The 22,041-nt window shown below is 37.6% G+C and overlaps 2 protein-coding genes and 1 long non-coding RNA gene across 6 annotated transcripts; 1 reads left to right on the forward strand and 2 right to left on the reverse strand.

The window, feature by feature from the left end:
* Positions 1-7,011: 7,011 nt before the first annotated feature.
* On the reverse strand, positions 7,012-16,814 carry LOC138137982 (protein KATNIP homolog). The gene is made up of 13 exons (XM_069057620.1): positions 16,670-16,814; positions 16,494-16,623; positions 16,344-16,445; positions 10,635-10,900; positions 9,924-10,522; positions 9,675-9,872; positions 8,940-9,077; positions 8,754-8,888; positions 8,372-8,705; positions 7,875-8,258; positions 7,582-7,823; positions 7,400-7,530; positions 7,012-7,339 (listed from the first exon to the last, which is right to left on the reverse strand). Exons 2-13 carry the CDS (start codon positions 16,595-16,597, stop codon positions 7,192-7,194), a joined length of 2,781 nt encoding a protein of 926 aa, XP_068913721.1. The 5' UTR covers positions 16,598-16,623; positions 16,670-16,814; the 3' UTR covers positions 7,012-7,191.
* A 211-nt stretch (positions 16,815-17,025) lies between these two features.
* LOC138137983 (monocyte to macrophage differentiation factor 2) lies at positions 17,026-20,880 on the reverse strand. Of its 4 annotated transcripts, none has more exons than XM_069057621.1 (6): positions 20,771-20,880; positions 20,536-20,722; positions 18,830-18,905; positions 18,537-18,782; positions 17,934-18,186; positions 17,026-17,888 (listed from the first exon to the last, which is right to left on the reverse strand). In XM_069057621.1, the coding sequence occupies exons 2-6, from the start codon at positions 20,603-20,605 to the stop codon at positions 17,688-17,690; spliced, it is 846 nt and encodes a 281-aa protein (XP_068913722.1). In that variant the 5' UTR covers positions 20,606-20,722; positions 20,771-20,880; the 3' UTR covers positions 17,026-17,687. The 4 variants fall into 4 exon arrangements, with proteins under 4 accessions (XP_068913722.1, XP_068913725.1, XP_068913724.1 ...); XM_069057624.1 differs by lacking the exons at positions 20,536-20,722; positions 20,771-20,880 and adding exons at positions 19,867-20,354; positions 20,422-20,527; XM_069057623.1 differs by lacking the exons at positions 20,536-20,722; positions 20,771-20,880 and adding an exon at positions 19,867-20,527.
* LOC138137984 (uncharacterized) lies at positions 18,072-21,084 on the forward strand. Its single transcript, XR_011161934.1, has 2 exons — positions 18,072-18,212; positions 20,879-21,084. It is a non-coding gene; the product is annotated as an uncharacterized lncRNA (long non-coding RNA).
* Positions 21,085-22,041: the final 957 nt, after the last annotated feature.

Raw genomic sequence — 22,041 nt, forward strand, 5'->3', positions numbered from 1 at the left:
AAGGCGCTTCTTCTGAGTCGAAAAAAATTTACCTGAAAATTTTCATTTTAGAGAAAATCGCAAAAAACGAAAAAATCCATATTTTTGGCTCCCACAGCAAAAATTGATTTCAATGGTCGGAACTTTTACTATACCTGAATTCAACTGACCCTATACAATAACTGACAGCAATTTGGTTCGAATCGGCGACAAAAATTTTTTCGAAAAACACCACGTACCCCCCCCTTCTATATAATTTTTACTTCGAAAAATCATTTAAACGCCCACAGCTCCCTTATTAAGCAACATATGGCAATGAATTTTGCACCGTTGGATAGCCCTTGTCAAGGCGCTTCTTCTGAGTCAAAAAAAATTTACCTGAAAATTTTCATTTTAGAGAAAATCGCAAAAAACGAAAAAATCCATATTTTTGGCTCCCACAGCAAAAATTGATTTCAATGGTCGGAACTTTTACTATACCTGAATTCAACTGACCCTATACAATAACTGACAGCAATTTGGTTCGAATCGGCGACAAAAAATTTTTCGAAAAACACCACGTACCCCCCCCTTCTATATAATTTTCACTTCGAAAAATCATTTAAACGCCCACAGCTCCCTTATTAAGCAACATATGGCAATGAATTTTGCACCGTTGGATAGCCCTTGTCAAGGCGCTTCTTCTGAGTCGAAAAAAATTTACCTGAAAATTTTCATTTTAGAGAAAATCGCAAAAAACGAAAAAATCCATATTTTTGGCTCCCACAGCAAAAATTGATTTCAATGGTCGGAACTTTTACTATACCTGAATTCAACTGACCCTATACAATAACTGACAGCAATTTGGTTCGAATCGGCGACAAAAAATTTTTCGAAAAACACCACGTACCCCCCCCTTCTATATAATTTTCACTTCGAAAAATCATTTAAACGCCCATAGCTCCCTTATTAAGCAACATATGGCAATGAATTTTGCACCGTTGGATAGCCCTTGTCAAGGCGCTTCTTTTGAGTCGAAAAAAATTAACCTGAATTTTTTCATTTTAGAGAAAATCGCAAAAAACGAAAAAATCCATATTTTTGGCTCCCACAGCAAAAATTGATTTCAATGGTCGGAACTTTTACTATACCTGAATTCAACTGACCCTATACAATAACTGACAGCAATTTGGTTCGAATCGGCGACAAAAAATTTTTCGAAAAACACCACGTACCCCCCCCTTCTATATAATTTTCACTTCGAAAAATCATTTAAACGCCCATAGCTCCCTTATTAAGCAACATATGGCAATGAATTTTGCACCGTTGGATAGCCCTTGTCAAGGCGCTTCTTTTGAGTCGAAAAAAATTAACCTGAATTTTTTCATTTTAGAGAAAATCGCAAAAAACCAAAAAATCCATATTTTTGGCTCCCACAGCAAAAATTGATTTCAATGGTCGGAACTTTTACTATACCTGAATTCAACTGACCCTATACAATAACTGACAGCAATTTGGTTCGAATCGGCAATAAAAATTTTTTCGAAAAACACCACGTACCCCCCCCTTCTATATAATTTTCACTTCGAAAAATCATTTAAACGCCCATAGCTCCCTTATTAAGCAACATATGGCAATGAATTTTGCACCGTTGGATAGCCCTTGTCAAGGCGCTTCTTCTGAGTCGAAAAAAATTTACCTGAATTTTTTCATTTTAGAGAAAATCGCAAAAAACGAAAAAATCCATATTTTTGGCTCCCACAGCAAAAATTGATTTCAATGGTCGGAACTTTTACTATACCTGAATTCAACTGACCCTATACAATAACTGACAGCAATTTGGTTCGAATCGGCGACAAAAATTTTTTCGAAAAACACCACGTACCCCCCCCTTCTATATAATTTTTACTTCGAAAAATCATTTAAACGCCCACAGCTCCCTTATTAAGCAACATATGGCAATGAATTTTGCACCGTTGGATAGCCCTTGTCAAGGCGCTTCTTCTGAGTCGAAAAAAATTTACCTGAAAATTTTCATTTTAGAGAAAATCGCAAAAAACGAAAAAATCCATATTTTTGGCTCCCACAGCAAAAATTGATTTCAATGGTCGGAACTTTTACTATACCTGAATTCAACTGACCCTATACAATAACTGACAGCAATTTGGTTCGAATCGGCGACAAAAATTTTTTCGAAAAACACCACGTACCCCCCCCTTCTATATAATTTTTACTTCGAAAAATCATTTAAACGCCCACAGCTCCCTTATTAAGCAACATATGGCAATGAATTTTGCACCGTTGGATAGCCCTTGTCAAGGCGCTTCTTCTGAGTCGAAAAAAATTTACCTGACAATTCAACTCGCATTCTCTCGACCAATCAGATTTACGAAATTGATCAGTACGGACCAATCACGTTTGTTTTAAAAAAATTGCCGCGGAAATTTTCACTAGTGAAAATTGCCACCAAAAATTTCCAACAAAATGTTTCCACTAGGATATTTTATTTTCTATTTTATTAAATTTTTCAATCTTCGCTCGGTGAATTGTCATGCCGAATACAAACTCGTGGGTACGAAATTGCCGGAAATTTTCTCCTCAGACCACTCGTATTTGTTTCTTAAGACAATTTTCACTTGTTCGCTTCGCTCACTCGTGAAAATTGTCGCCGAAACAAATACTCGTACCTGAGATCGAAAATTTCCGGCAATTTCGTACCCACTCGTTGTATTACTATTGAAAATTTTCATTTTAGAGAAAATCGCAAAAAACGAAAAAATCCATATTTTTGGCTCCCACAGCAAAAATTGATTTCAATGGTCGGAACTTTTACTATACCTGAATTCAACTGACCCTATACAATAACTGACAGCAATTTGGTTCGAATCGGCGACAAAAATTTTTTCGAAAAACACCACGTACCCCCCCCTTCTATATAATTTTTACTTCGAAAAATCATTTAAACGCCCACAGCTCCCTTATTAAGCAACATATGGCAATGAATTTTGCACCGTTGGATAGCCCTTGTCAAGGCGCTTCTTCTGAGTCGAAAAAAATTTACCTGAAAATTTTCATTTTAGAGAAAATCGCAAAAAACGAAAAAATCCATATTTTTGGCTCCCACAGCAAAAATTGATTTCAATGGTCGGAACTTTTACTATACCTGAATTCAACTGACCCTATACAATAACTGACAGCAATTTGGTTCGAATCGGCGACAAAAAATTTTTCGAAAAACACCACGTACCCCCCCCTTCTATATAATTTTCACTTCGAAAAATCATTTAAACGCCCACAGCTCCCTTATTAAGCAACATATGGCAATGAATTTTGCACCGTTGGATAGCCCTTGTCAAGGCGCTTCTTCTGAGTCAAAAAAAATTTACCTGAAAATTTTCATTTTAGAGAAAATCGCAAAAAACGAAAAAATCCATATTTTTGGCTCCCACAGCAAAAATTGATTTCAATGGTCGGAACTTTTACTATACCTGAATTCAACTGACCCTATACAATAACTGACAGCAATTTGGTTCGAATCGGCGACAAAAAATTTTTCGAAAAACACCACGTACCCCCCCCTTCTATATAATTTTCACTTCGAAAAATCATTTAAACGCCCACAGCTCCCTTATTAAGCAACATATGGCAATGAATTTTGCACCGTTGGATAGCCCTTGTCAAGGCGCTTCTTCTGAGTCGAAAAAAATTTACCTGAAAATTTTCATTTTAGAGAAAATCGCAAAAAACGAAAAAATCCATATTTTTGGCTCCCACAGCAAAAATTGATTTCAATGGTCGGAACTTTTACTATACCTGAATTCAACTGACCCTATACAATAACTGACAGCAATTTGGTTCGAATCGGCGACAAAAAATTTTTCGAAAAACACCACGTACCCCCCCCTTCTATATAATTTTCACTTCGAAAAATCATTTAAACGCCCACAGCTCCCTTATTAAGCAACATATGGCAATGAATTTTGCACCGTTGGATAGCCCTTGTCAAGGCGCTTCTTCTGAGTCAAAATAAATTTACCTGAAAATTTTCATTTTAGAGAAAATCGCAAAAAACGAAAAAATCCATATTTTTGGCTCCCACAGCAAAAATTGATTTCAATGGTCGGAACTTTTACTATACCTGAATTCAACTGACCCTATACAATAACTGACAGCAATTTGGTTCGAATCGGCGACAAAAAATTTTTCGAAAAACACCACGTACCCCCCCCTTCTATATAATTTTCACTTCGAAAAATCATTTAAACGCCCACAGCTCCCTTATTAAGCAACATATGGCAATGAATTTTGCACCGTTGGATAGCCCTTGTCAAGGCGCTTCTTCTGAGTCGAAAAAAATTTACCTGAAAATTTTCATTTTAGAGAAAATCGCAAAAAACGAAAAAATCCATATTTTTGGCTCCCACAGCAAAAATTGATTTCAATGGTCGGAACTTTTACTATACCTGAATTCAACTGACCCTATACAATAACTGACAGCAATTTGGTTCGAATCGGCGACAAAAAATTTTTCGAAAAACACCACGTACCCCCCCCTTCTATATAATTTTCACTTCGAAAAATCATTTAAACGCCCACAGCTCCCTTATTAAGCAACATATGGCAATGAATTTTGCACCGTTGGATAGCCCTTGTCAAGGCGCTTCTTCTGAGTCAAAAAAAATTTACCTGAAAATTTTCATTTTAGAGAAAATCGCAAAAAACGAAAAAATCCATATTTTTGGCTCCCACAGCAAAAATTGATTTCAATGGTCGGAACTTTTACTATACCTGAATTCAACTGACCCTATACAATAACTGACAGCAATTTGGTTCGAATCGGCGACAAAAAATTTTTCGAAAAACACCACGTACCCCCCCCTTCTATATAATTTTCACTTCGAAAAATCATTTAAACGCCCACAGCTCCCTTATTAAGCAACATATGGCAATGAATTTTGCACCGTTGGATAGCCCTTGTCAAGGCGCTTCTTCTGAGTCGAAAAAAATTTACCTGAAAATTTTCATTTTAGAGAAAATCGCAAAAAACGAAAAAATCCATATTTTTGGCTCCCACAGCAAAAATTGATTTCAATGGTCGGAACTTTTACTATACCTGAATTCAACTGACCCTATACAATAACTGACAGCAATTTGGTTCGAATCGGCGACAAAAAATTTTTCGAAAAACACCACGTACCCCCCCCTTCTATATAATTTTCACTTCGAAAAATCATTTAAACGCCCATAGCTCCCTTATTAAGCAACATATGGCAATGAATTTTGCACCGTTGGATAGCCCTTGTCAAGGCGCTTCTTTTGAGTCGAAAAAAATTAACCTGAATTTTTTCATTTTAGAGAAAATCGCAAAAAACCAAAAAATCCATATTTTTGGCTCCCACAGCAAAAATTGATTTCAATGGTCGGAACTTTTACTATACCTGAATTCAACTGACCCTATACAATAACTGACAGCAATTTGGTTCGAATCGGCAATAAAAATTTTTTCGAAAAACACCACGTACCCCCCCCTTCTATATAATTTTCACTTCGAAAAATCATTTAAACGCCCATAGCTCCCTTATTAAGCAACATATGGCAATGAATTTTGCACCGTTGGATAGCCCTTGTCAAGGCGCTTCTTCTGAGTCGAAAAAAATTTACCTGAATTTTTTCATTTTAGAGAAAATCGCAAAAAACCAAAAAATCCATATTTTTGGCTCCCACAGCAAAAATTGATTTCAATGGTCGGAACTTTTACTATACCTGAATTCAACTGACCCTATACAATAACTGACAGCAATTTGGTTCGAATCGGCGACAAAAAAATTTTCGAAAAATACCACGTACCCCCCCCTTCTATATAATTTTCACTTCGAAAAATCATTTAAACGCCCATAGCTCCCTTATTAAGCAACATATGGCAATGAATTTTGCACCGTTGGATAGCCCTTGTCAAGGCGCTTCTTTTGAGTCGAAAAAAATTTACCTGAATTTTTTCATTTTAGAGAAAATCGCAAAAAAACAAAAAATCCATATTTTTGGCTCCCACAGCAAAAATTGATTTCAATGGTCGGAACTTTTACTATACCTGAATTCAACTGACCCTATACAATAACTGACAGCAATTTGCTTCGAATCGGCAATAAAAATTTTTTCGAAAAACACCACGTACCCCCCCCTTCTATATAATTTTCACTTCGAAAAATCATTTAAACGCCCATAGCTCCCTTATTAAGCAACATATGGCAATGAATTTTGCACCGTTGGATAGCCCTTGTCAAGGCGCTTCTTCTGAGTCGAAAAAAATTTACCTGAATTTTTTCATTTTAGAGAAAATCGCAAAAAACCAAAAAATCCATATTTTTGGCTCCCACAGCAAAAATTGATTTCAATGGTCGGAACTTTTACTATACCTGAATTCAACTGACCCTATACAATAACTGACAGCAATTTGGTTCGAATCGGCGACAAAAAAATTTTCGAAAAATACCACGTACCCCCCCCTTCTATATAATTTTCACTTCGAAAAATCATTTAAACGCCCATAGCTCCCTTATTAAGCAACATATGGCAATGAATTTTGCACCGTTGGATAGCCCTTGTCAAGGCGCTTCTTTTGAGTCGAAAAAAATTTACCTGAATTTTTTCATTTTAGAGAAAATCGCAAAAAAACAAAAAATCCATATTTTTGGCTCCCACAGCAAAAATTGATTTCAATGGTCGGAACTTTTACTATACCTGAATTCAACTGACCCTATACAATAACTGACAGCAATTTGCTTCGAATCGGCGACAAAAAATTTTTCGAAAAACACCCCCCTTCTATATAATTTTCACTTCGAAAAATCATTTAAACGCCCATAGCTCCCTTATTAAGCAACATATGGCAATGAATTTTGCACCGTTGGATTGCCCTTGTCAAGGCGCTTCTTCTGTGTCGAAAAAAATTTACCTGTATTTTTCCGTTTTAGATAAAATCGCAAAAATCCATATTTTTGGCTCCCACAGCAAAAAAAAGTTTCATAACCTCAAAAGTGTTTAAATAAAATTCGATATTTTTTAAAAACATTCTTTAATAGAGAGCATCGAGAGACAACAAAATGCGTGTAAGTACTAAGGCCCGACTTTTCGAATTTGCAGCGGGCCTCTGACTTTTGACATATCTACAAAAATACAAAATTGTTAACATCTTGAACATACATGCATGCATACTATATACAAAAATCCTTAGATTTAATGACTTAAAGACGTGTAGCCCCTATCGTATAGATTGACTGACGTAAATGGTCTTAACGCGGGGTCCGCCTCAGAAAGAGAACCTCCTGTTGTAGTTCTTATGTCTTCATCTAACAGAATCACATCTTGAGGGAATGCACTGTTTCTGAAATTTTACACAACATCAATTTACAAATAAACACAACAATTGTTGATATGTAGGTACCTCATTACAGTATCGTATTCTTCTCCTAATATAGCCTCGTTCTCGGTAAATAAAACAGTCTGGTAACCATCCATATTGAGAGAATACTTTTCTAGAGTACCATTATATACCAACAGATCGTCTACCAAAATCTGCAACCCATTTCCTAATTAAATCGTTGGTACTTGTACCGTCAAACCCACCCCAAATTCTTTGATACCCCTGGTGGGTGTTTTAGAATAATTCCACAACTTCACCACAGACACCACAATCGGTTGGTCCATTACTACATAAATCCTGTTCAAATGTTTGGGTATTATGGGCGCCAACCACGCATGGGATCCCGTGTGGTCGTCATTAACCCCATCGATCAGTTTTGTCGGCGTCCTCACATCCCCTACCACGTCCGGTAGTGAATTCACACTCTCCGGATACGCACAGATATCTACAAGACAAGACATTACCAATTGACATTTCTTCTCGCAAATGTACAAACTTTGCTCCTCCAGCACTATCTTCTTTCCGTATTGGTTGTAAAGTTCCAACCCATTCAAGCCGCAGTAATACTGATCCCCCCAGCTGGAGAAAATTATCAACTGAACGACGAAGCCTTCGGGCATAGAGGATGGCTCGTAGAATTCGTCCTGGTCCAAAAGAGAAGGCATCTCCTCTTGGTGCTCCTCCGGGTCTTTCGGATCCTCGACGAATTTGATGTCTTGGACGAAATCGTAGTGCTGGTTACCTGGAGCTCTCCGCAAGATAAAGATTTCGTTTTTGGTCAAGGGGTTCTTCACCGGTTTGCCGTCGAGGAGGATCTTCATGGCGCGGACCCCGGCGTAAGAGGTTTCCAAGTTGCCGTTGTAATTCCATATTCTGATACCTGCAGAGAAGGTCAACAGCGACGTAAGAAGGAAAAAAACTGATATAGGTGAGAGGAATTCGTCAAGGGTTTGCTTTAAGACCCCACTTGTTCGTAAAAGGGAAACAGCAGACCTGATACGTATTTGAAGTCTTCAAAATCCATCCTGACCGTGACCTCTTCACCGAACTCGAACGGCACCCACCACATATCGCCCACCTCATTGGTAATATTGACCCCGTTGATCAGATTCGACAAACGAGAAGTCTCACTTCTGACGCTGCAACTCAACTGATTCGACTTGACCATGATGACAGTCTCGTTGCCTTGCACCAGTTCCAAACCCGTCAAACCAATCATCCCCACGTGACCCCAATTCGACAACAAAACAAGATCGATCTGACTCGCCCCCAGCAAGATCTGATCGGTCGGAGAGTTCTTAGCGACGGGTCCCGTGATGGGTCGAATCTGCAACACGCGATGAGCAACGCGGAGGCCATCTTCGAAGCGTCTTACGTCAGACGTTAGAGCTGACGTCGGCGGTCGTTCCATTATGGTAGGGGTGCTCGGCCCTGAAGTCAGGAACGAGTACGAGGGATCGTTTTTGGCTATATTTTCCAAAATTTGGTCCTCGGTGGTGAAGAGAATCGTCTGGAAGGAGAGCGCTGTGCGGAAATCTACAGAGATGATTCGACCTTATACATCACCGAAAGCGTCAATTCCGCCCAACATTCCGCCGCAAGCTTTGGCGATTTCGCCCTTGAAGATGGGGGTGTCGTCCAAGAACATCACAATGTCTCTTACTCCTCGGTACGAGTGGATCCGCGATTTGTTGTAGTTCTGCGAGAAGTTGTCGGACTCAGCTTACTCCAAAATATACAGGGTGTTTTTGAAATGCATGCACTAATTTTAACCACGAGCTACTGGCTTCATGTAGAACTCAGAAAAAATATTTAAAAAATTCTATGTCAAAAAATAAAATGACAGATGACAATTATTTTTTGAGATACAATTTTTTTTAATTGCTTTTAGTTTTCTACGTTGTCAAACAATTTCGTAAGTAAAATTTCGGCACATTTTAAAAATACACCCTGTATATCATATTTTATAAAACGTACACCAATGCGGTTTCCTTGTTTTAAAGCATATTTCCAGATTTCCTATAGGGTACTTCGCACTGGTGTACATTTTATAAAACATGATATACAGGGTGTATTTTTAAAATGTGCCGAAATTTTACCTACGCAGTTGTAGGACAACGTAGAAAACTAAAATCGATTTAAAAAAATTGTAGCTCAAAAAATAAATGTCATTTTTTTAAATTTTTTGACATAGAATTTTTTAAATATTTTTTCCGAGTTCTACAAGAACCCAGTAGCTCGTGATTAAAATTTGTGTACGCATTTCAAAAACACCCTGTATAGATCGAGTACCCACCCAGATCCGGATCATGGACACGGTGGCCACTTCCTCGAACTCTACGGTGATGATGTGACTGCACCCCATCTCGAAGGGCGCCAACCATATGTGCATGTCGTCCTGGGTGCGGTTAACGCCGTCTAGCAGGTTTGACACAACCCTCGGGTCGTTGTTGCATTCGGGGAGGACGTTCACGTTGGGGGGCACAGCGGTCACCTGAAAAAAAATCTTCAGAGGTCGACTTCGCCCCAAAAGAGCCAGCCTTACTCGTCTGGCTTTCACAAGTTTTCCGTCGACCCCAAAGATCTCGATGCCGTTGAGACCCACGTAGTACTTGTCCCCCCAGGTGCTCAGTATGTCGATGATCAAGGTCTGTCCTGTGGGCAGTTCGGGAATGATGAAAACGCTCTCCTTGGAGAGCTTCGCTTCTTTGTGGTTCTTCTTGGAGCTCTTGCTCTTGTACTTCGAGTTGGTGTTGTACTTGCGGTACGAAGAGAGGATTCCTCCGGGCTCGCCGCCTCTCTCCAAACTGTGGCTCTTCAGTCTCTCGGTGATTCTCTCGTTTTCCGCCAGCAGCTCGCAGATTATCTCCTCTCTGAGTTTGTTCTCTTTGTCGATCTTCAACTGGTACTCGCTCAGTTTCTTCTCGAAGGCGGGGTCGTACCGCTGGCGGGGGAACAACTCCATTTGGCTTTTCGAAGTGGCAGCGAATTTTTTCTCGTGCGACGTGAAATAATAATTGGACATTTCGCTGCGACTCCTGTTTGGCACGTTTTTCTCTAACAGAGAGGGACTATAGACCGTGCCGATCTCGTTTTCGGAATTCTCGTTGGAGGAGATCGGCGACAAAACGTAATCGAAATCGCCTAAAAATAAGTCGACAACACACCAACTCACAGAAAACGACAGGTGCGGCTCAATTTGTTTATTGGAAATTACATCGTCAAAGGAGGAGGGAGTTGGTGTTCCTTCACTTACCGATTTTTGGTTCTAGGTCTAGGTCTTTGGCACTGTCCAGGCGTCCCTTGTGGGACTGTTTGAAGTTGTCCAGGCTCTTCCACGATTTCTCCAGGTCGATCTGGTACGGGTCTGGGCGCAAGGATTTGATGTCGAACTTGCCGTCGAATCTCGGTATCAGATAATCCGTGTTCGAGGTCATGGATATGGTCGAGCTCGTGTCCAGTAACTGGGAAGTCAGCGATGAGCGCCGCCCGAATTTTGCAGATGCTGACTCGCTCGATTTACTGCACACAAAATTACATTAATGTTTATTTTGAATTTAAATTCTTATCAACTCAAATCTCCCAAGTAAAAGAATTTTTTATGTTTAAAAAAATATATACAGGGTGTCTCAAAACTCGCGAATTCCGAATTCAGAGCGTTGTAGGGGATCACTTCAGTAGTCTAAATATGGAAATAAAAAAAAAATCGGGACTCCCCCCACTAAGATACATTGGTCTGAAGGTGCACTCTTTGAACTGCGTTTTCTTCAAATACAGGCTGAAAACTTCAGTGTTTATTGTTATTTATGGTGTAGATTATTGTAGGAAATAGTAACGTAAAACAATTTTTTGAGAATAGCTTTACTTTGGAGTAAAAAAAAATCTTAAATTTTTGTAATTTTTCTTAAAAATGGAACGGCAACGTATCTACAATAGTATTTTGTTACTGTGGATATGCAGGTTGCTATGTATTGAACAAAATCAAAGTGCTTATATCTTCTTCAGGAAGAGCGATTTTTTTTTTCTAAGTATTTGCGAGCTCCACTGTGTCCTTCCCTACCACGCTCTGAATTCGGAAGTTGCCAATTTTGAAACACCCTGTGTATTTTACGAGTACAATATGGAACAAGTACTAATTCAGATCATATCTAACTCTAACTCGTTATACAGGGTGTTAGTAAATGGTTGGGAATAAATTTCAGGGTGAATTCCTTACAAAAAATGTGGCTTAAAACTTAAATAAAGTTTTTCGTTAAAATGAGTAGTTTTCTTAAAAAAAAAAAAAAACAAATGTAGTCGACTGTTGGAGAATTTCTCTAATAAGTTCATTTGTCTGCCTAAAATCGCATTAGTTTTGATTTTTCTTTTTTTTTTTTAATTCAACGTTCCACAGTTAAATTTTTTCTTTATACCTTTTTATTTCGCAGTACGGATATGCCAAATACATTTATTTTTCTTTTTTCTTTTTTTGAGAAAACTACTCATTTTAACGAAAAACTTTATTTAGGTTTTAAGCCACATTTTTCATAAGAAATTCACCCCGAAATTTATTCCCAACCATTTACTAACACCCTGTATTGAGTGAGTCTCATTTTATATTTAATAAGATTATTGACGTTACGCTTTCTTCGTAATTTCTTTTACACCACGGCGTACCACAAGGCTCATTTGTGGGTCCAATTTTATTTTTATCTGCATACATACTAAAGTTTTGTAGTGACAAAAATTGACGGCTGATGGCTTTAATGATGTAATTAATCTGTAATTGGCAAAATAACGTGAAAAAGATGTCTCAATATGTGCTTGTGGATAATAATGAGATTATAGTGTATAACTTTGATTGCACTTGCTGTCGATATCAACTGTTTTTGTTAAGATGCAACAAAAGCAAAATCCACATTTGCAAAACTCTTTTTGACTGTATTGAAATTACAATTTTAACAGCAACGACGAAAAAAATATGATATTTAAAAAAATTCCTCGTGTTATCGTTATATAAAAATTTGAATTGACCTGAAACCTTAGGAAAAGAGAGAAGATAAACATTAGTTTGTCGAATTTGAACTGGAGAGAAATGAGAGAATTCGTATCGGAAAACATAAATGAACGCGTGGGCAACAATTATTATTGATCGGAACTTCACAGGTTTATTATTTTTGGAACGCAATTTGATCAGTGAGCAACATCTCGATCTGCTACAGAAGAGAATGACGCTTTATTTATTTTTTGGTAACAATGACGATATTACGAAAGTAATTTGATCTTAATTGAATTAAACGTTTCTATAAGTGTCTATTGATATTGTTCTACTTCAAGTAACTAAGTGTCCTTAAACGTTTTTAATATTCTTAGTACATAGTATTAAAGGTTCACGTAAAGCCGTAAAGGCGCTCCAACCCTATTCGAAAAAAAATCCAAATCATATTTGGAGCGAGTTTCCGAAAGAAAATTAAAAATGTCCTTTCATAAGAAAATGGAGCAGCCACAGAATTACCTTAAAAGGTGAATACACACTAGAGATAATTTATACCACATTGAAAACAAATCGTTAACAGAAACAAAGAACTTTTGCCCCAGACCCCAGTGTCAATTATTTACAAAAAACGCCACAAACTTGCATATTAATAACTGGAAACCTCGTATTCTTCCTAACCGGCAAACAAAATGCATAAAATAGGTCTAGGACATTCCCTTTGTAATGTAAATGCCAACACTGTTTAATTAGCATCCATGCTTTATCGGTAATTGATTACTGGTGAACAAGTCATTCAAACATTGTACTGTATTTACGTAATTTAGTTAGGTAAAAACTGTGAAATTTACTGGGAGCAGGTAGCTGTTTAGTTTTCGACAAATATTCAAAATGTTTTTCATTTTATTATTACGCAAAACTAATAAATTGGTGGATTTTAAACTTCAATGACTTTGTTTTTAGTAGTAGTTTTTAAAAATTAAACAAACCGAGAGGATTAATCAAAATTTAATTTATTGTATGTAACACAGAATACCACATGTACCTACTCGTACGGCTCTCGTTTTATTCTGGGTGTGTAGAAATGCATCAATAAAAACATTGTAATGCGGATACTTCGTAATCCGGATATGGATATTAAAATATTTTCGAAATGTCTCAAGTATTGTTTCGCGCGTTCAAATTAAATCCTAGGCGTTGGAAAAATTAAATCGTTTAGAACAGTGTAAAGTTTGAATTTCCCGCCGTTTGACACGAATGACATTTTGTTGCAATCAACGATGTATTCAACTCGTTCGTGTGTAAATTGGACTCTTTTTGGCACTCGTGGGCCTTTAAAACGCTCCTTTCACTCGCGTTTTAAACTAAAGTCCATTCAAAAACCAAAAAACCACCACCTATTGCTTTAGGTTGGTAAAATTTAAAAAACCCTAGGTAAATATTTTTTCATCCTATGTTGGTAACTATAAATTATGACATTTATTTGATTCAAAATAAAATTCAATTGCTTTGAATTTCGTTCATATTGTTTTATTAGCAGCACGTTTCATTTATTTATTGATTCTTATTATTTTTACTTAAACTTGCCCACAAAAACAAGACACTTAACAAACATTTAACCTCAAAAATTACAAGTCTCATCAAATTTTACACTAGACAGCGTTGCCGATAGTAATTATCGAGGAAAATGCGACGTTGGTGGTTTTTTTGATTTTTGAATGGACTTTAGGCCACTCATGCCAAAAAATCCCAATTTACACACGAACTCGTTAAATAAACTTCTATTTCAGCAAAGGGTGCCTTAAGATACCTATTTGCTTCGAGAATAGGAATTCGTTACGTTATTCTATTTTCAATGTAAAACATTGCAAAGAAAGAAAAAAGAAAGATTTTTTTTGGCTCTAAATTTTAGGTTAGCTTTCAACATGCTCCAATTAATCTACGCTTTAAAAAAGCACAACAATTGACGGTTTCCAACGCCTTCCCAGCCCAGGATTTCATTTGAACGCGCGATACATGTTTTTCACGGACACTTTGTTCCTCAGCGAAAAGGAGTTATCGCAGACATCCATCGCAAAACAAAATTTCTTTTACGGCAAAAAGGTCCAAGAGAAATTCTTTAAAAGATTGTTTTCAAACTCTGTACTTTTGTGTCTATTTTGAATTCTACACTCTACAAGTTTTCCAAGTAATACGAGATTACTTTTCTTCAATAGGTACAGTTGCGGAAATAAAATTTCGGGCAGTATTGTCAATGTCATAACATAAACTCTAAAACGACCTTTACGCTAATAACCTCATTTTTTACTCTTGTCATGTTTTTGTCTTTTTGATATTCAAACATTGTGATTAGTGAAATAATAACGGGTGGGCAACAGATGAAAATAGTGCAATTGACTCAAAACTCAAAAACTGACTGCGTGACTGACACAGAAAAGTTTAATTTTTAAATGTCAGTCATGATGACAGTAAAAGTTAGTTTACAGAGATTTTGTTGAAGTGACAGAAAAATGCTACCCGAAATTCTGTTTCCACAACTGTACATACATATAAAGATCGAAAAACACTACCATATTTTTTAAATAACTTAGAATCACTAGGTACTGCATACATCTGTCAAATGACGTCACTCCGCTAATCATTCGGTCCATTTGAATATTTTCAACCAATCCCGAACCACTTGCAGCGATAATGTTTTTCATACAACATTTTAGACCACTTATTGGTCATTGTGTTATATAACACTTAGGTATTGACAACGCTACGCCTCGTCATTCTTTCAGATGTTTTCAAATGTTCATCGCAATTGGCGATTTCAGCTACCGTTGGGGCGCCACTGTTGCCAAGTCATACTCTCGCTCGATCCGGGTTACGTTTGTGCATTGTTTTTTAAAATAAGTTGTTGGTTTTACGTAAATATGCGGTTTTTGTGATGGCTTTTTTTAAGGTTAGGTAATAGGTACACAAAACTTTAGTTTATTAGAGGCAACAACAGAAAGCGGATGTGTTGTGAAAGGCGTAAAAGTGCGAAGCGAAGTTATTAATTTGATGTAGTGTTGCTAAAGTAGTGGAAACAAGGTACGAAAATTTTGGATTATGTCTACCAACAAGTGCCTTGTGTAGTCTCCCGATATAAATAATTTCAAAATATGTATGTATAACCTTTAAATACTAAGGGGGTCATTCACGAAACTCGATAAGGCTCGATAAGGCGTTGCAAATTCAAAACCATGATTTGCAAATTTGCAGTTTCGTGAATCTCCCCCAAAGTATTTAACTTCAAAAAATCCTCATATAATTAGAGGAAGATTTTCCCATTAATAATAAAGCACTTCCACGTTGTTTTCTTTTCTCTATCCGGTCTTTAGAACCGACAATATTTTCGGTGAAAACATATTTTGCCTTTACGCCACAACGCAGAAATAGAAACATGGTTCTGGTTCGTGTTTTCGGCACGTGTTACAGCCAAAAACACAACAATTTGTTTTATCGGTCTTATTTTTAGTCATTTTTGCAGACAGTTCACATTGGATGTCTCACTGATAGCTGGAATCACCAATAGTCATGCAAAATATATTTCATTCGTTCATTTTTTCTTGGTAATTCTGACAGAAGGGTGTCTACTCTTGCTTATTGGTCCTCAAAAATGTCCACTCGTGCAAATTTTCTTCGCAATAAGCAATCATTCACGTCCCTGTTAGAACTACCTTAAAAATAAATGAATACGATAACATCAACTTCTTAATATTTTACAGAACTTCTGGTATTCTTATCATTTTAAGCTCACCCGTTGCTGCACTGTGCGAATTTATTCGAAATAAATATTCGTTGCAATAAAGCTTTTTACAGACAATCATGCCATGCCACAAGAATAAAAAATTAATTCATGTAAATTGTAAGACATGTGTAACACATCTACACCAACTACATTTCGAAAATCGAAGCGAAAGGTTAAGGCTTTCATGAAATTTTGATTCAGGATGTGAACCTCACCGAGTGGCCCGATCCAAACCGTCGAAGAAATTCTTCACATCAACATTATACGCCAGATCCCTGTTCTTTTCCATTTGCAAATCGTGGTTCTGCACCACTTTCCTGAAGCCAAAAATTAACACCTCCTCGCAACCTCCAACCACCACTCACTGTGATATCTCGTCCAACCACTTGGGTATGGTCCCATGCGATGGTATGTCAGTGGAGTTCCTGACACTGTACTCCTCGTTCCTCGCTGGAATATTCGGTTCCATGGTGCTGCGCCACCACTTAAATTTCGCTGCGAAAAACCATCTCCCATCAATCACCCGACCACCGCAACTTACCCAATTTCCGGTAAATTTCCTCGAAGCGACGCTCGATCACATTGCACTTTAACGAACGCTCTTACTCTAATTTGACATTACGGAATTCAAACGAAAACTTCAGGTTTTGTTTTGATTACTGGTAACCATGGCGACTTCAATCTTCTAATTCACGCTTTAATCTAGTGACAAGAGTCGAGTGACCTTGAACCAACTGGGCCTTTGTCAGAATTAATTTCAACCACAAAACGTCAAAATGGTGGAATTAATTAAAAAACGGATTGAAGTTTTGTCGATAGGGGTGCATTATGCGGCCCACAAATCAGGGGCTCGTACGTGGGATGTTCTTGAACTGGTCGAGTGAAAGAAACAAATCGTACACACAAACTAGTTTTATTGTATTTACAAATAATGGAGTTTCTTTGGAAGATTGATCACTGGTTGAGGCTTGTATCGACGTACAATTCACTTTCAAAAAGCTCCGAGAAAATTGTCTAATACTGACATTTTCGTTTCTCCTTTCCGATTCATTTGTTCTAAGACTGAGTAGTTGGATGAGTATCTGTCACACCGATTGGTCAAAAAATCTACTTCTAACATCGATCGAGTAGAAATTGTGATTGAGCAGTAGTATTCGTGTGGGGAAACTTCTAATTTCTAGTTTGGAAGGGGAGCAATCGGTCTAGATTCTGGCGACAAACCGGCGACAGTACTGCTAGTGGTGGCGCCACTAGTCCCTCAAAATCTAAATATAAAAAGTCATGGTCACACAACACTGTCGCTTTTGATGCCACAATTCTTCAGACCAAAATTACATTAAAAACGTTTGATCCGAAAGGACCTTTACAGAAAGACTATGACTCTAATATTACAAACAGCCCTGTATCTGAGTACTCTCGCTCGTTATCTTGCCCAGATAACGGCGATCCGATTGCGCAATCACTGATAATGATTTATGGTTACAAGTATTCGAAAGACGGTACTAGCTTCACGACTAACAACAAGAAATAATTTGTTCCCGGGGTCAATCCCTACAGTATTATCTAAATCGGTTGGAGTGTGAATCTGTTGGGTACAAATTGTTTCGTATGGCGTAGTAGTGCACTCCAGCGGCCATCACCACAAACAGGTGCCAGATGGCGTGGGCGCAGGGGATGATCCCGTCGCTCTTGAAGAACATCACCCCCACCACGTACAGCGCGCCGCCGACCTTCACCTCCGTCAGTCCGGAAAATTCGTGCTGGAAATGACTTTTTACAAGAGATCGGACAAGCGGGGGTCTCACCTCGGATATGACCAACAAGCCGGGACCGATTCCCATCACCAGGTAGAAGCACGTCTCGAGACTCTTGTATCTCTCGTGGAAGGTTTGCTGGTAGATTATGCCCAACACGGCCAAAAACCACACGAACCAGTGCATCGAGGAAGCCCATCCCTCTTTTGGGAGTTGTTCGAGGGTCAGCCAGGGAAAGTATGAGCCGGCTATGAACACGTAAATCATAGCCCTATCACATCGATGGAGGACATCTTTGAGCTTTCTGAAAGTGGGGCTTTAGTCCGACAGGTAACGAATACAAACAGACTGGAATCAAGCAAGCGGCGAATTTTGACATGTGTCATTAACACATGACAGCCGTTAGTACCAATTTTGTAAAAAAAAAAATCTCGTCAGCGGCCATGCACTCGACGGGTGAAGATGTGCTTAACAATTTATCCCTAAGTGGGTCATTCGACTGATCAATTAAAACCCATAATTCATGAGCATACAAAACAATTATTTCTCGTTCCAGTTTTGAAATATGAATTCTCAAACGACCGTTTACCCAATTACGACCTTGACCTTCGCCGCCACTTGTTTCAAGCCTGTTAAACACCCGTCCTCCCTTACCCACGCTTATTACAGAAAAAACTACAATGAAAGGAAGTCGAGATGCTGAACAGAAAGACAAGCGTGGCGCCGTACACGAGCGCCGACAGGGTTTGAGCACCATTATGAGATCTCTCTAGAAGTTCTAGAGTCGCGAGTATGCTCGGCAAAATCCACACCCCGTGCGTGATCACGTTGGCGACGTGCTCGATGGGTGTCGGGTTGTAAGCTTCCTGCGGCGGGGCTTTTTTGTTCATCCATTGTATTCTGCAAGAAATGTTTCATCGAGAACCTTTACCATTGCCCTGTCTCACCTTTTCCAAGTATCCAAAGAGATTACCTTGTTGAAATAGAAGCAACACTGCTGCACCACAGTGTTACTTATCATTCCTACAAAAAAAATTAGGTTTATTAACACAGTTCCGATTTAGATTTCGTGATTTGTCTTTTTGTTCTCACCAAGTAATGGATAAACAAAAATCTGGCCGCCGCTCAGCTAACCCTAGCCCCTGTTTTGTGCTTTTTGTTTTTATTTATATCGTTTGACAGTTGTGACAGTATTGACAGGTGGGCAGGGCAGTATTCCACGAATTTTGAACCACCAAGTTGTGAATTACGGTTTTTATAACTTTGTAATTACGGTTGTTTTTTTGTCATCACAGGATATTCGAAAGGACGTTGTACTACTCAATTTGCAATCATAACAACATCGACTGCATAATTAATTCTGTTTTGATTCTTGCGAGATCTCTCTCTCTCTTTCTTACATTAAAAAGTGTATTAATTTGTCTTTTTTTAACTTACCTAACCCAGCTTGCTTTTTTTAAATTCTTGATTCTTGAATAATTATGAGATTTTGACTAAACAACCAATAAAACACTGAAAGCAATTCATAAAAAGATCCTAATGCTGTTATAAAATTTCAAACAACCTTAGTGGCAGGTGAAATTATAAAATGTAAAAGACAGGTGCGTCTGAACTTTATTCGCTCAACTTTATAGAAAATGTTTAATAAAAACATAAACAAACCAGGTAACTTACAAGGTTGAAATATTTATTAAATGCTGTAATTATATCTTTTTTAATAATTACATATTATACACACATAATACGAGAGAAATTTTATTTAAGCTGCACAAAATCCTTGTTCTTAAACGTTTCGTTCTGATGATGCCAGCATCGTTGTCGAAACATAAGTATTGTTTTGAACAATACACCGGTAAAAACTCCTTTCTTGTCTGACAATTTAAACCGACACAAGTTATCACTTTTGCGAAACCTGAGCAAAAATTCGAAAACGCAAGAATTTTTGAGCGCCGCCACACCACTTAAGCACAATTAGGGGACTTACTTTTAATTGGTAGTTGCCTCTGATCAATTGACCTCTTGACAAATGGTTAACGATGATGGCTCGGCGAGAGTTAAAGAGTAAATGTCGATAGTATTTATCACCTATTTTTCTCAACTCTGGCTGCGCTCCATTTGGAAAAATGTCTTTACATAATGGCATTTCCTATGGCTTCGAATCAATATAAAGCACTCGCGAAGGTCCCTCGACAATGCATTTAAATTAACGGAATTGAATTATTCTGTCGTTCGTTAAACTTTAAATGAGATTAAACACTCTGTTCCTGCACACGTTTAAAGTTAAAGTGATATCGCAATGGTATCCTTGGAGTTGTTGGAAACGTGTAGTTTGTAGGTCAATCTAACGTGCAAGAGAGCACTGCTGTTCGTTGTTATGCTCAATTTGACGCAATGTTTAATTATTGTGGATTGGTATTATTTCCTGGGGGTGTCTTCGCAAAAACTACAATTACCTGCACGAATTTTCTACTTCTGTAATCACCGAACAAAGTCCACACGACTAGAAAAATTGTATTGAGGACTATGTGGAAATTGATACCTTATGGCGATTCGATTGTTCCACTCCGTCTAATGAGTGCCAATACGTGTTACTCCTATCTCAGATTGGCGTTGACAACTGATCTCGAATTACAAAAACCGTAACAGTACCTACCTTGTGTGTTTCGCAGGACGCAGACACGAGCACCACTGAATGTCTGTCGAGAACAAGTCAGCTCTCTCATTATTTATCATTTGGTCCAGATTCCAACACATATTATGATGATTATATTGTTGGAGATACTTGAGCTTCATTGATTTTAATTAAAATCTATTTCTACGCTGACGATTTGTGTCGAAGTCTGCAAAAACGTGGGTAGGAAGCGGAGACAAAGGATTGGAGGTTTTACCTTATCGGTGTTTTCGAAAGGAGAAACACGTGTTGGCATCTCGAATAGACGCTATTAAAATTGTATTTGATTCATTGTTGATAAAGCTCAAGTTTATTATCATTTCAGGTCCCGGCTGATTGTGCAGGTCAATAGATTATATTTTTCCGGGTCCAGATAATCGACGAATTGAATGAAAAGTCTTTGCTACTCGTACTACAAAAAGTACATTTCTTGTGGTACACAAATATTTACGTCAGACTTGTTACTTTATGGAACTCAGATGTAATTTTTACTACTCTCTTTTTTGATGAAATTAAACTTACAAACTATTATGTTGTGACTTTTATTACCAGAAATAATGTTTATTGAGAAACCAATAACATTTTTATCCTGATTAATTAAAAACTAATCTCCAAGAAATGATGAGTTTCTTGCTCGAAATACGAGGCCTTTGATTTTGAAAAAGATTTAGAAAGAAATAAAAACTAGGCAACCCATCATACATTTGAAAACATAAATTGGCACGATTTGGGATGATTTATTGCTCCTCAATCGCCCATAGCATTGTGGGGGTTGGAAATCATGTTATGTGGACAATCTCTGTGGAAAATAAAAAGAAATTTGCTACAAAAATTATCAGCGTCTTAAAAATTTCAGCAGCATTCCGATTTGATTTTTCCCCCAAAGAAAATTATTTCAATCTTTTTTTGCAAAGAAAGCACATTTTTGAATTAAAACTTGCAAAGTAATTGTTAAATAGCTGTCTAGGAGTGAAGTTAATAGAGAAAAACATGTAAGGTGAGTGAGTAAGAGGAAAAAAAAAGAATGGAACAACAAAGTGGTAAAAATCTACAGCGCCAAATATCGGAATGTGGTTTTAGAGCGATTCTCGTAATAAATCCATAAAATTGGGTGATTTTTCTGTACAAAATCATAATCAATCGTTCATTACTCCCAATTAGGCGTCAAATGGCATTGAGTTTAACACCGTTAAAATTTTAACCTCCTTGGTTGAATTCCTCTTTTCGAGACGCTTCTTTTAAGCTATAACATTTTTTTTTACAAATAAGGAAATTAAACAAACTTTGCATCAAGGTTGTCACTTTATTAAGTACGATTGTTGGAAAAGTGACTCAAATGATTTATTCAGAGTTTATGATATTTAAAAGTCAGATTTGCTACCTCAGACATTTTCTGATCAGTCAAGTGGAACTTCAATTTTGAAATTTTGAATTTAAAAAAAAATAGATGGATTTTTTTTCTTCGAATTTTGTTTTGAAAATTTCTAC

This window comes from Tenebrio molitor, chromosome 9 (genome assembly GCF_963966145.1).
Source record: "Tenebrio molitor chromosome 9, icTenMoli1.1, whole genome shotgun sequence".
Taxonomy (NCBI): Eukaryota; Metazoa; Arthropoda; class Insecta; order Coleoptera; family Tenebrionidae; genus Tenebrio; species Tenebrio molitor.

Excerpts from the sequence above, each read along its gene's own strand:
- LOC138137982 (XM_069057620.1), bottom strand. The coding sequence starts at position 16,597 with ATGGAACCGAATATTCCAGCGAGGAACGAGGAGTACAGTGTCAGGAAC. Across the intron at positions 10,523-10,634 it reads AGACCTAGAACCAAAAATCG|GCGATTTCGATTACGTTTTG; the intron begins GTAAGTGAAGGA and ends ACTTATTTTTAG. Across the intron at positions 8,259-8,371 it reads AGACTTCAAATACGTATCAG|GTATCAGAATATGGAATTAC; the intron begins GTCTGCTGTTTC and ends CCTTCTCTGCAG.
- LOC138137983 (XM_069057621.1), bottom strand. The coding sequence starts at position 20,605 with ATGAGAGAGCTGACTTGTTCTCGACAGACATTCAGTGGTGCTCGTGTC. Across the intron at positions 18,906-20,535 it reads CGTCCTGCGAAACACACAAG|GAATGATAAGTAACACTGTG; the intron begins GTAGGTACTGTT and ends TTTTTTTTGTAG. Across the intron at positions 18,783-18,829 it reads TCTTTGGATACTTGGAAAAG|AATACAATGGATGAACAAAA; the intron begins GTGAGACAGGGC and ends CATTTCTTGCAG.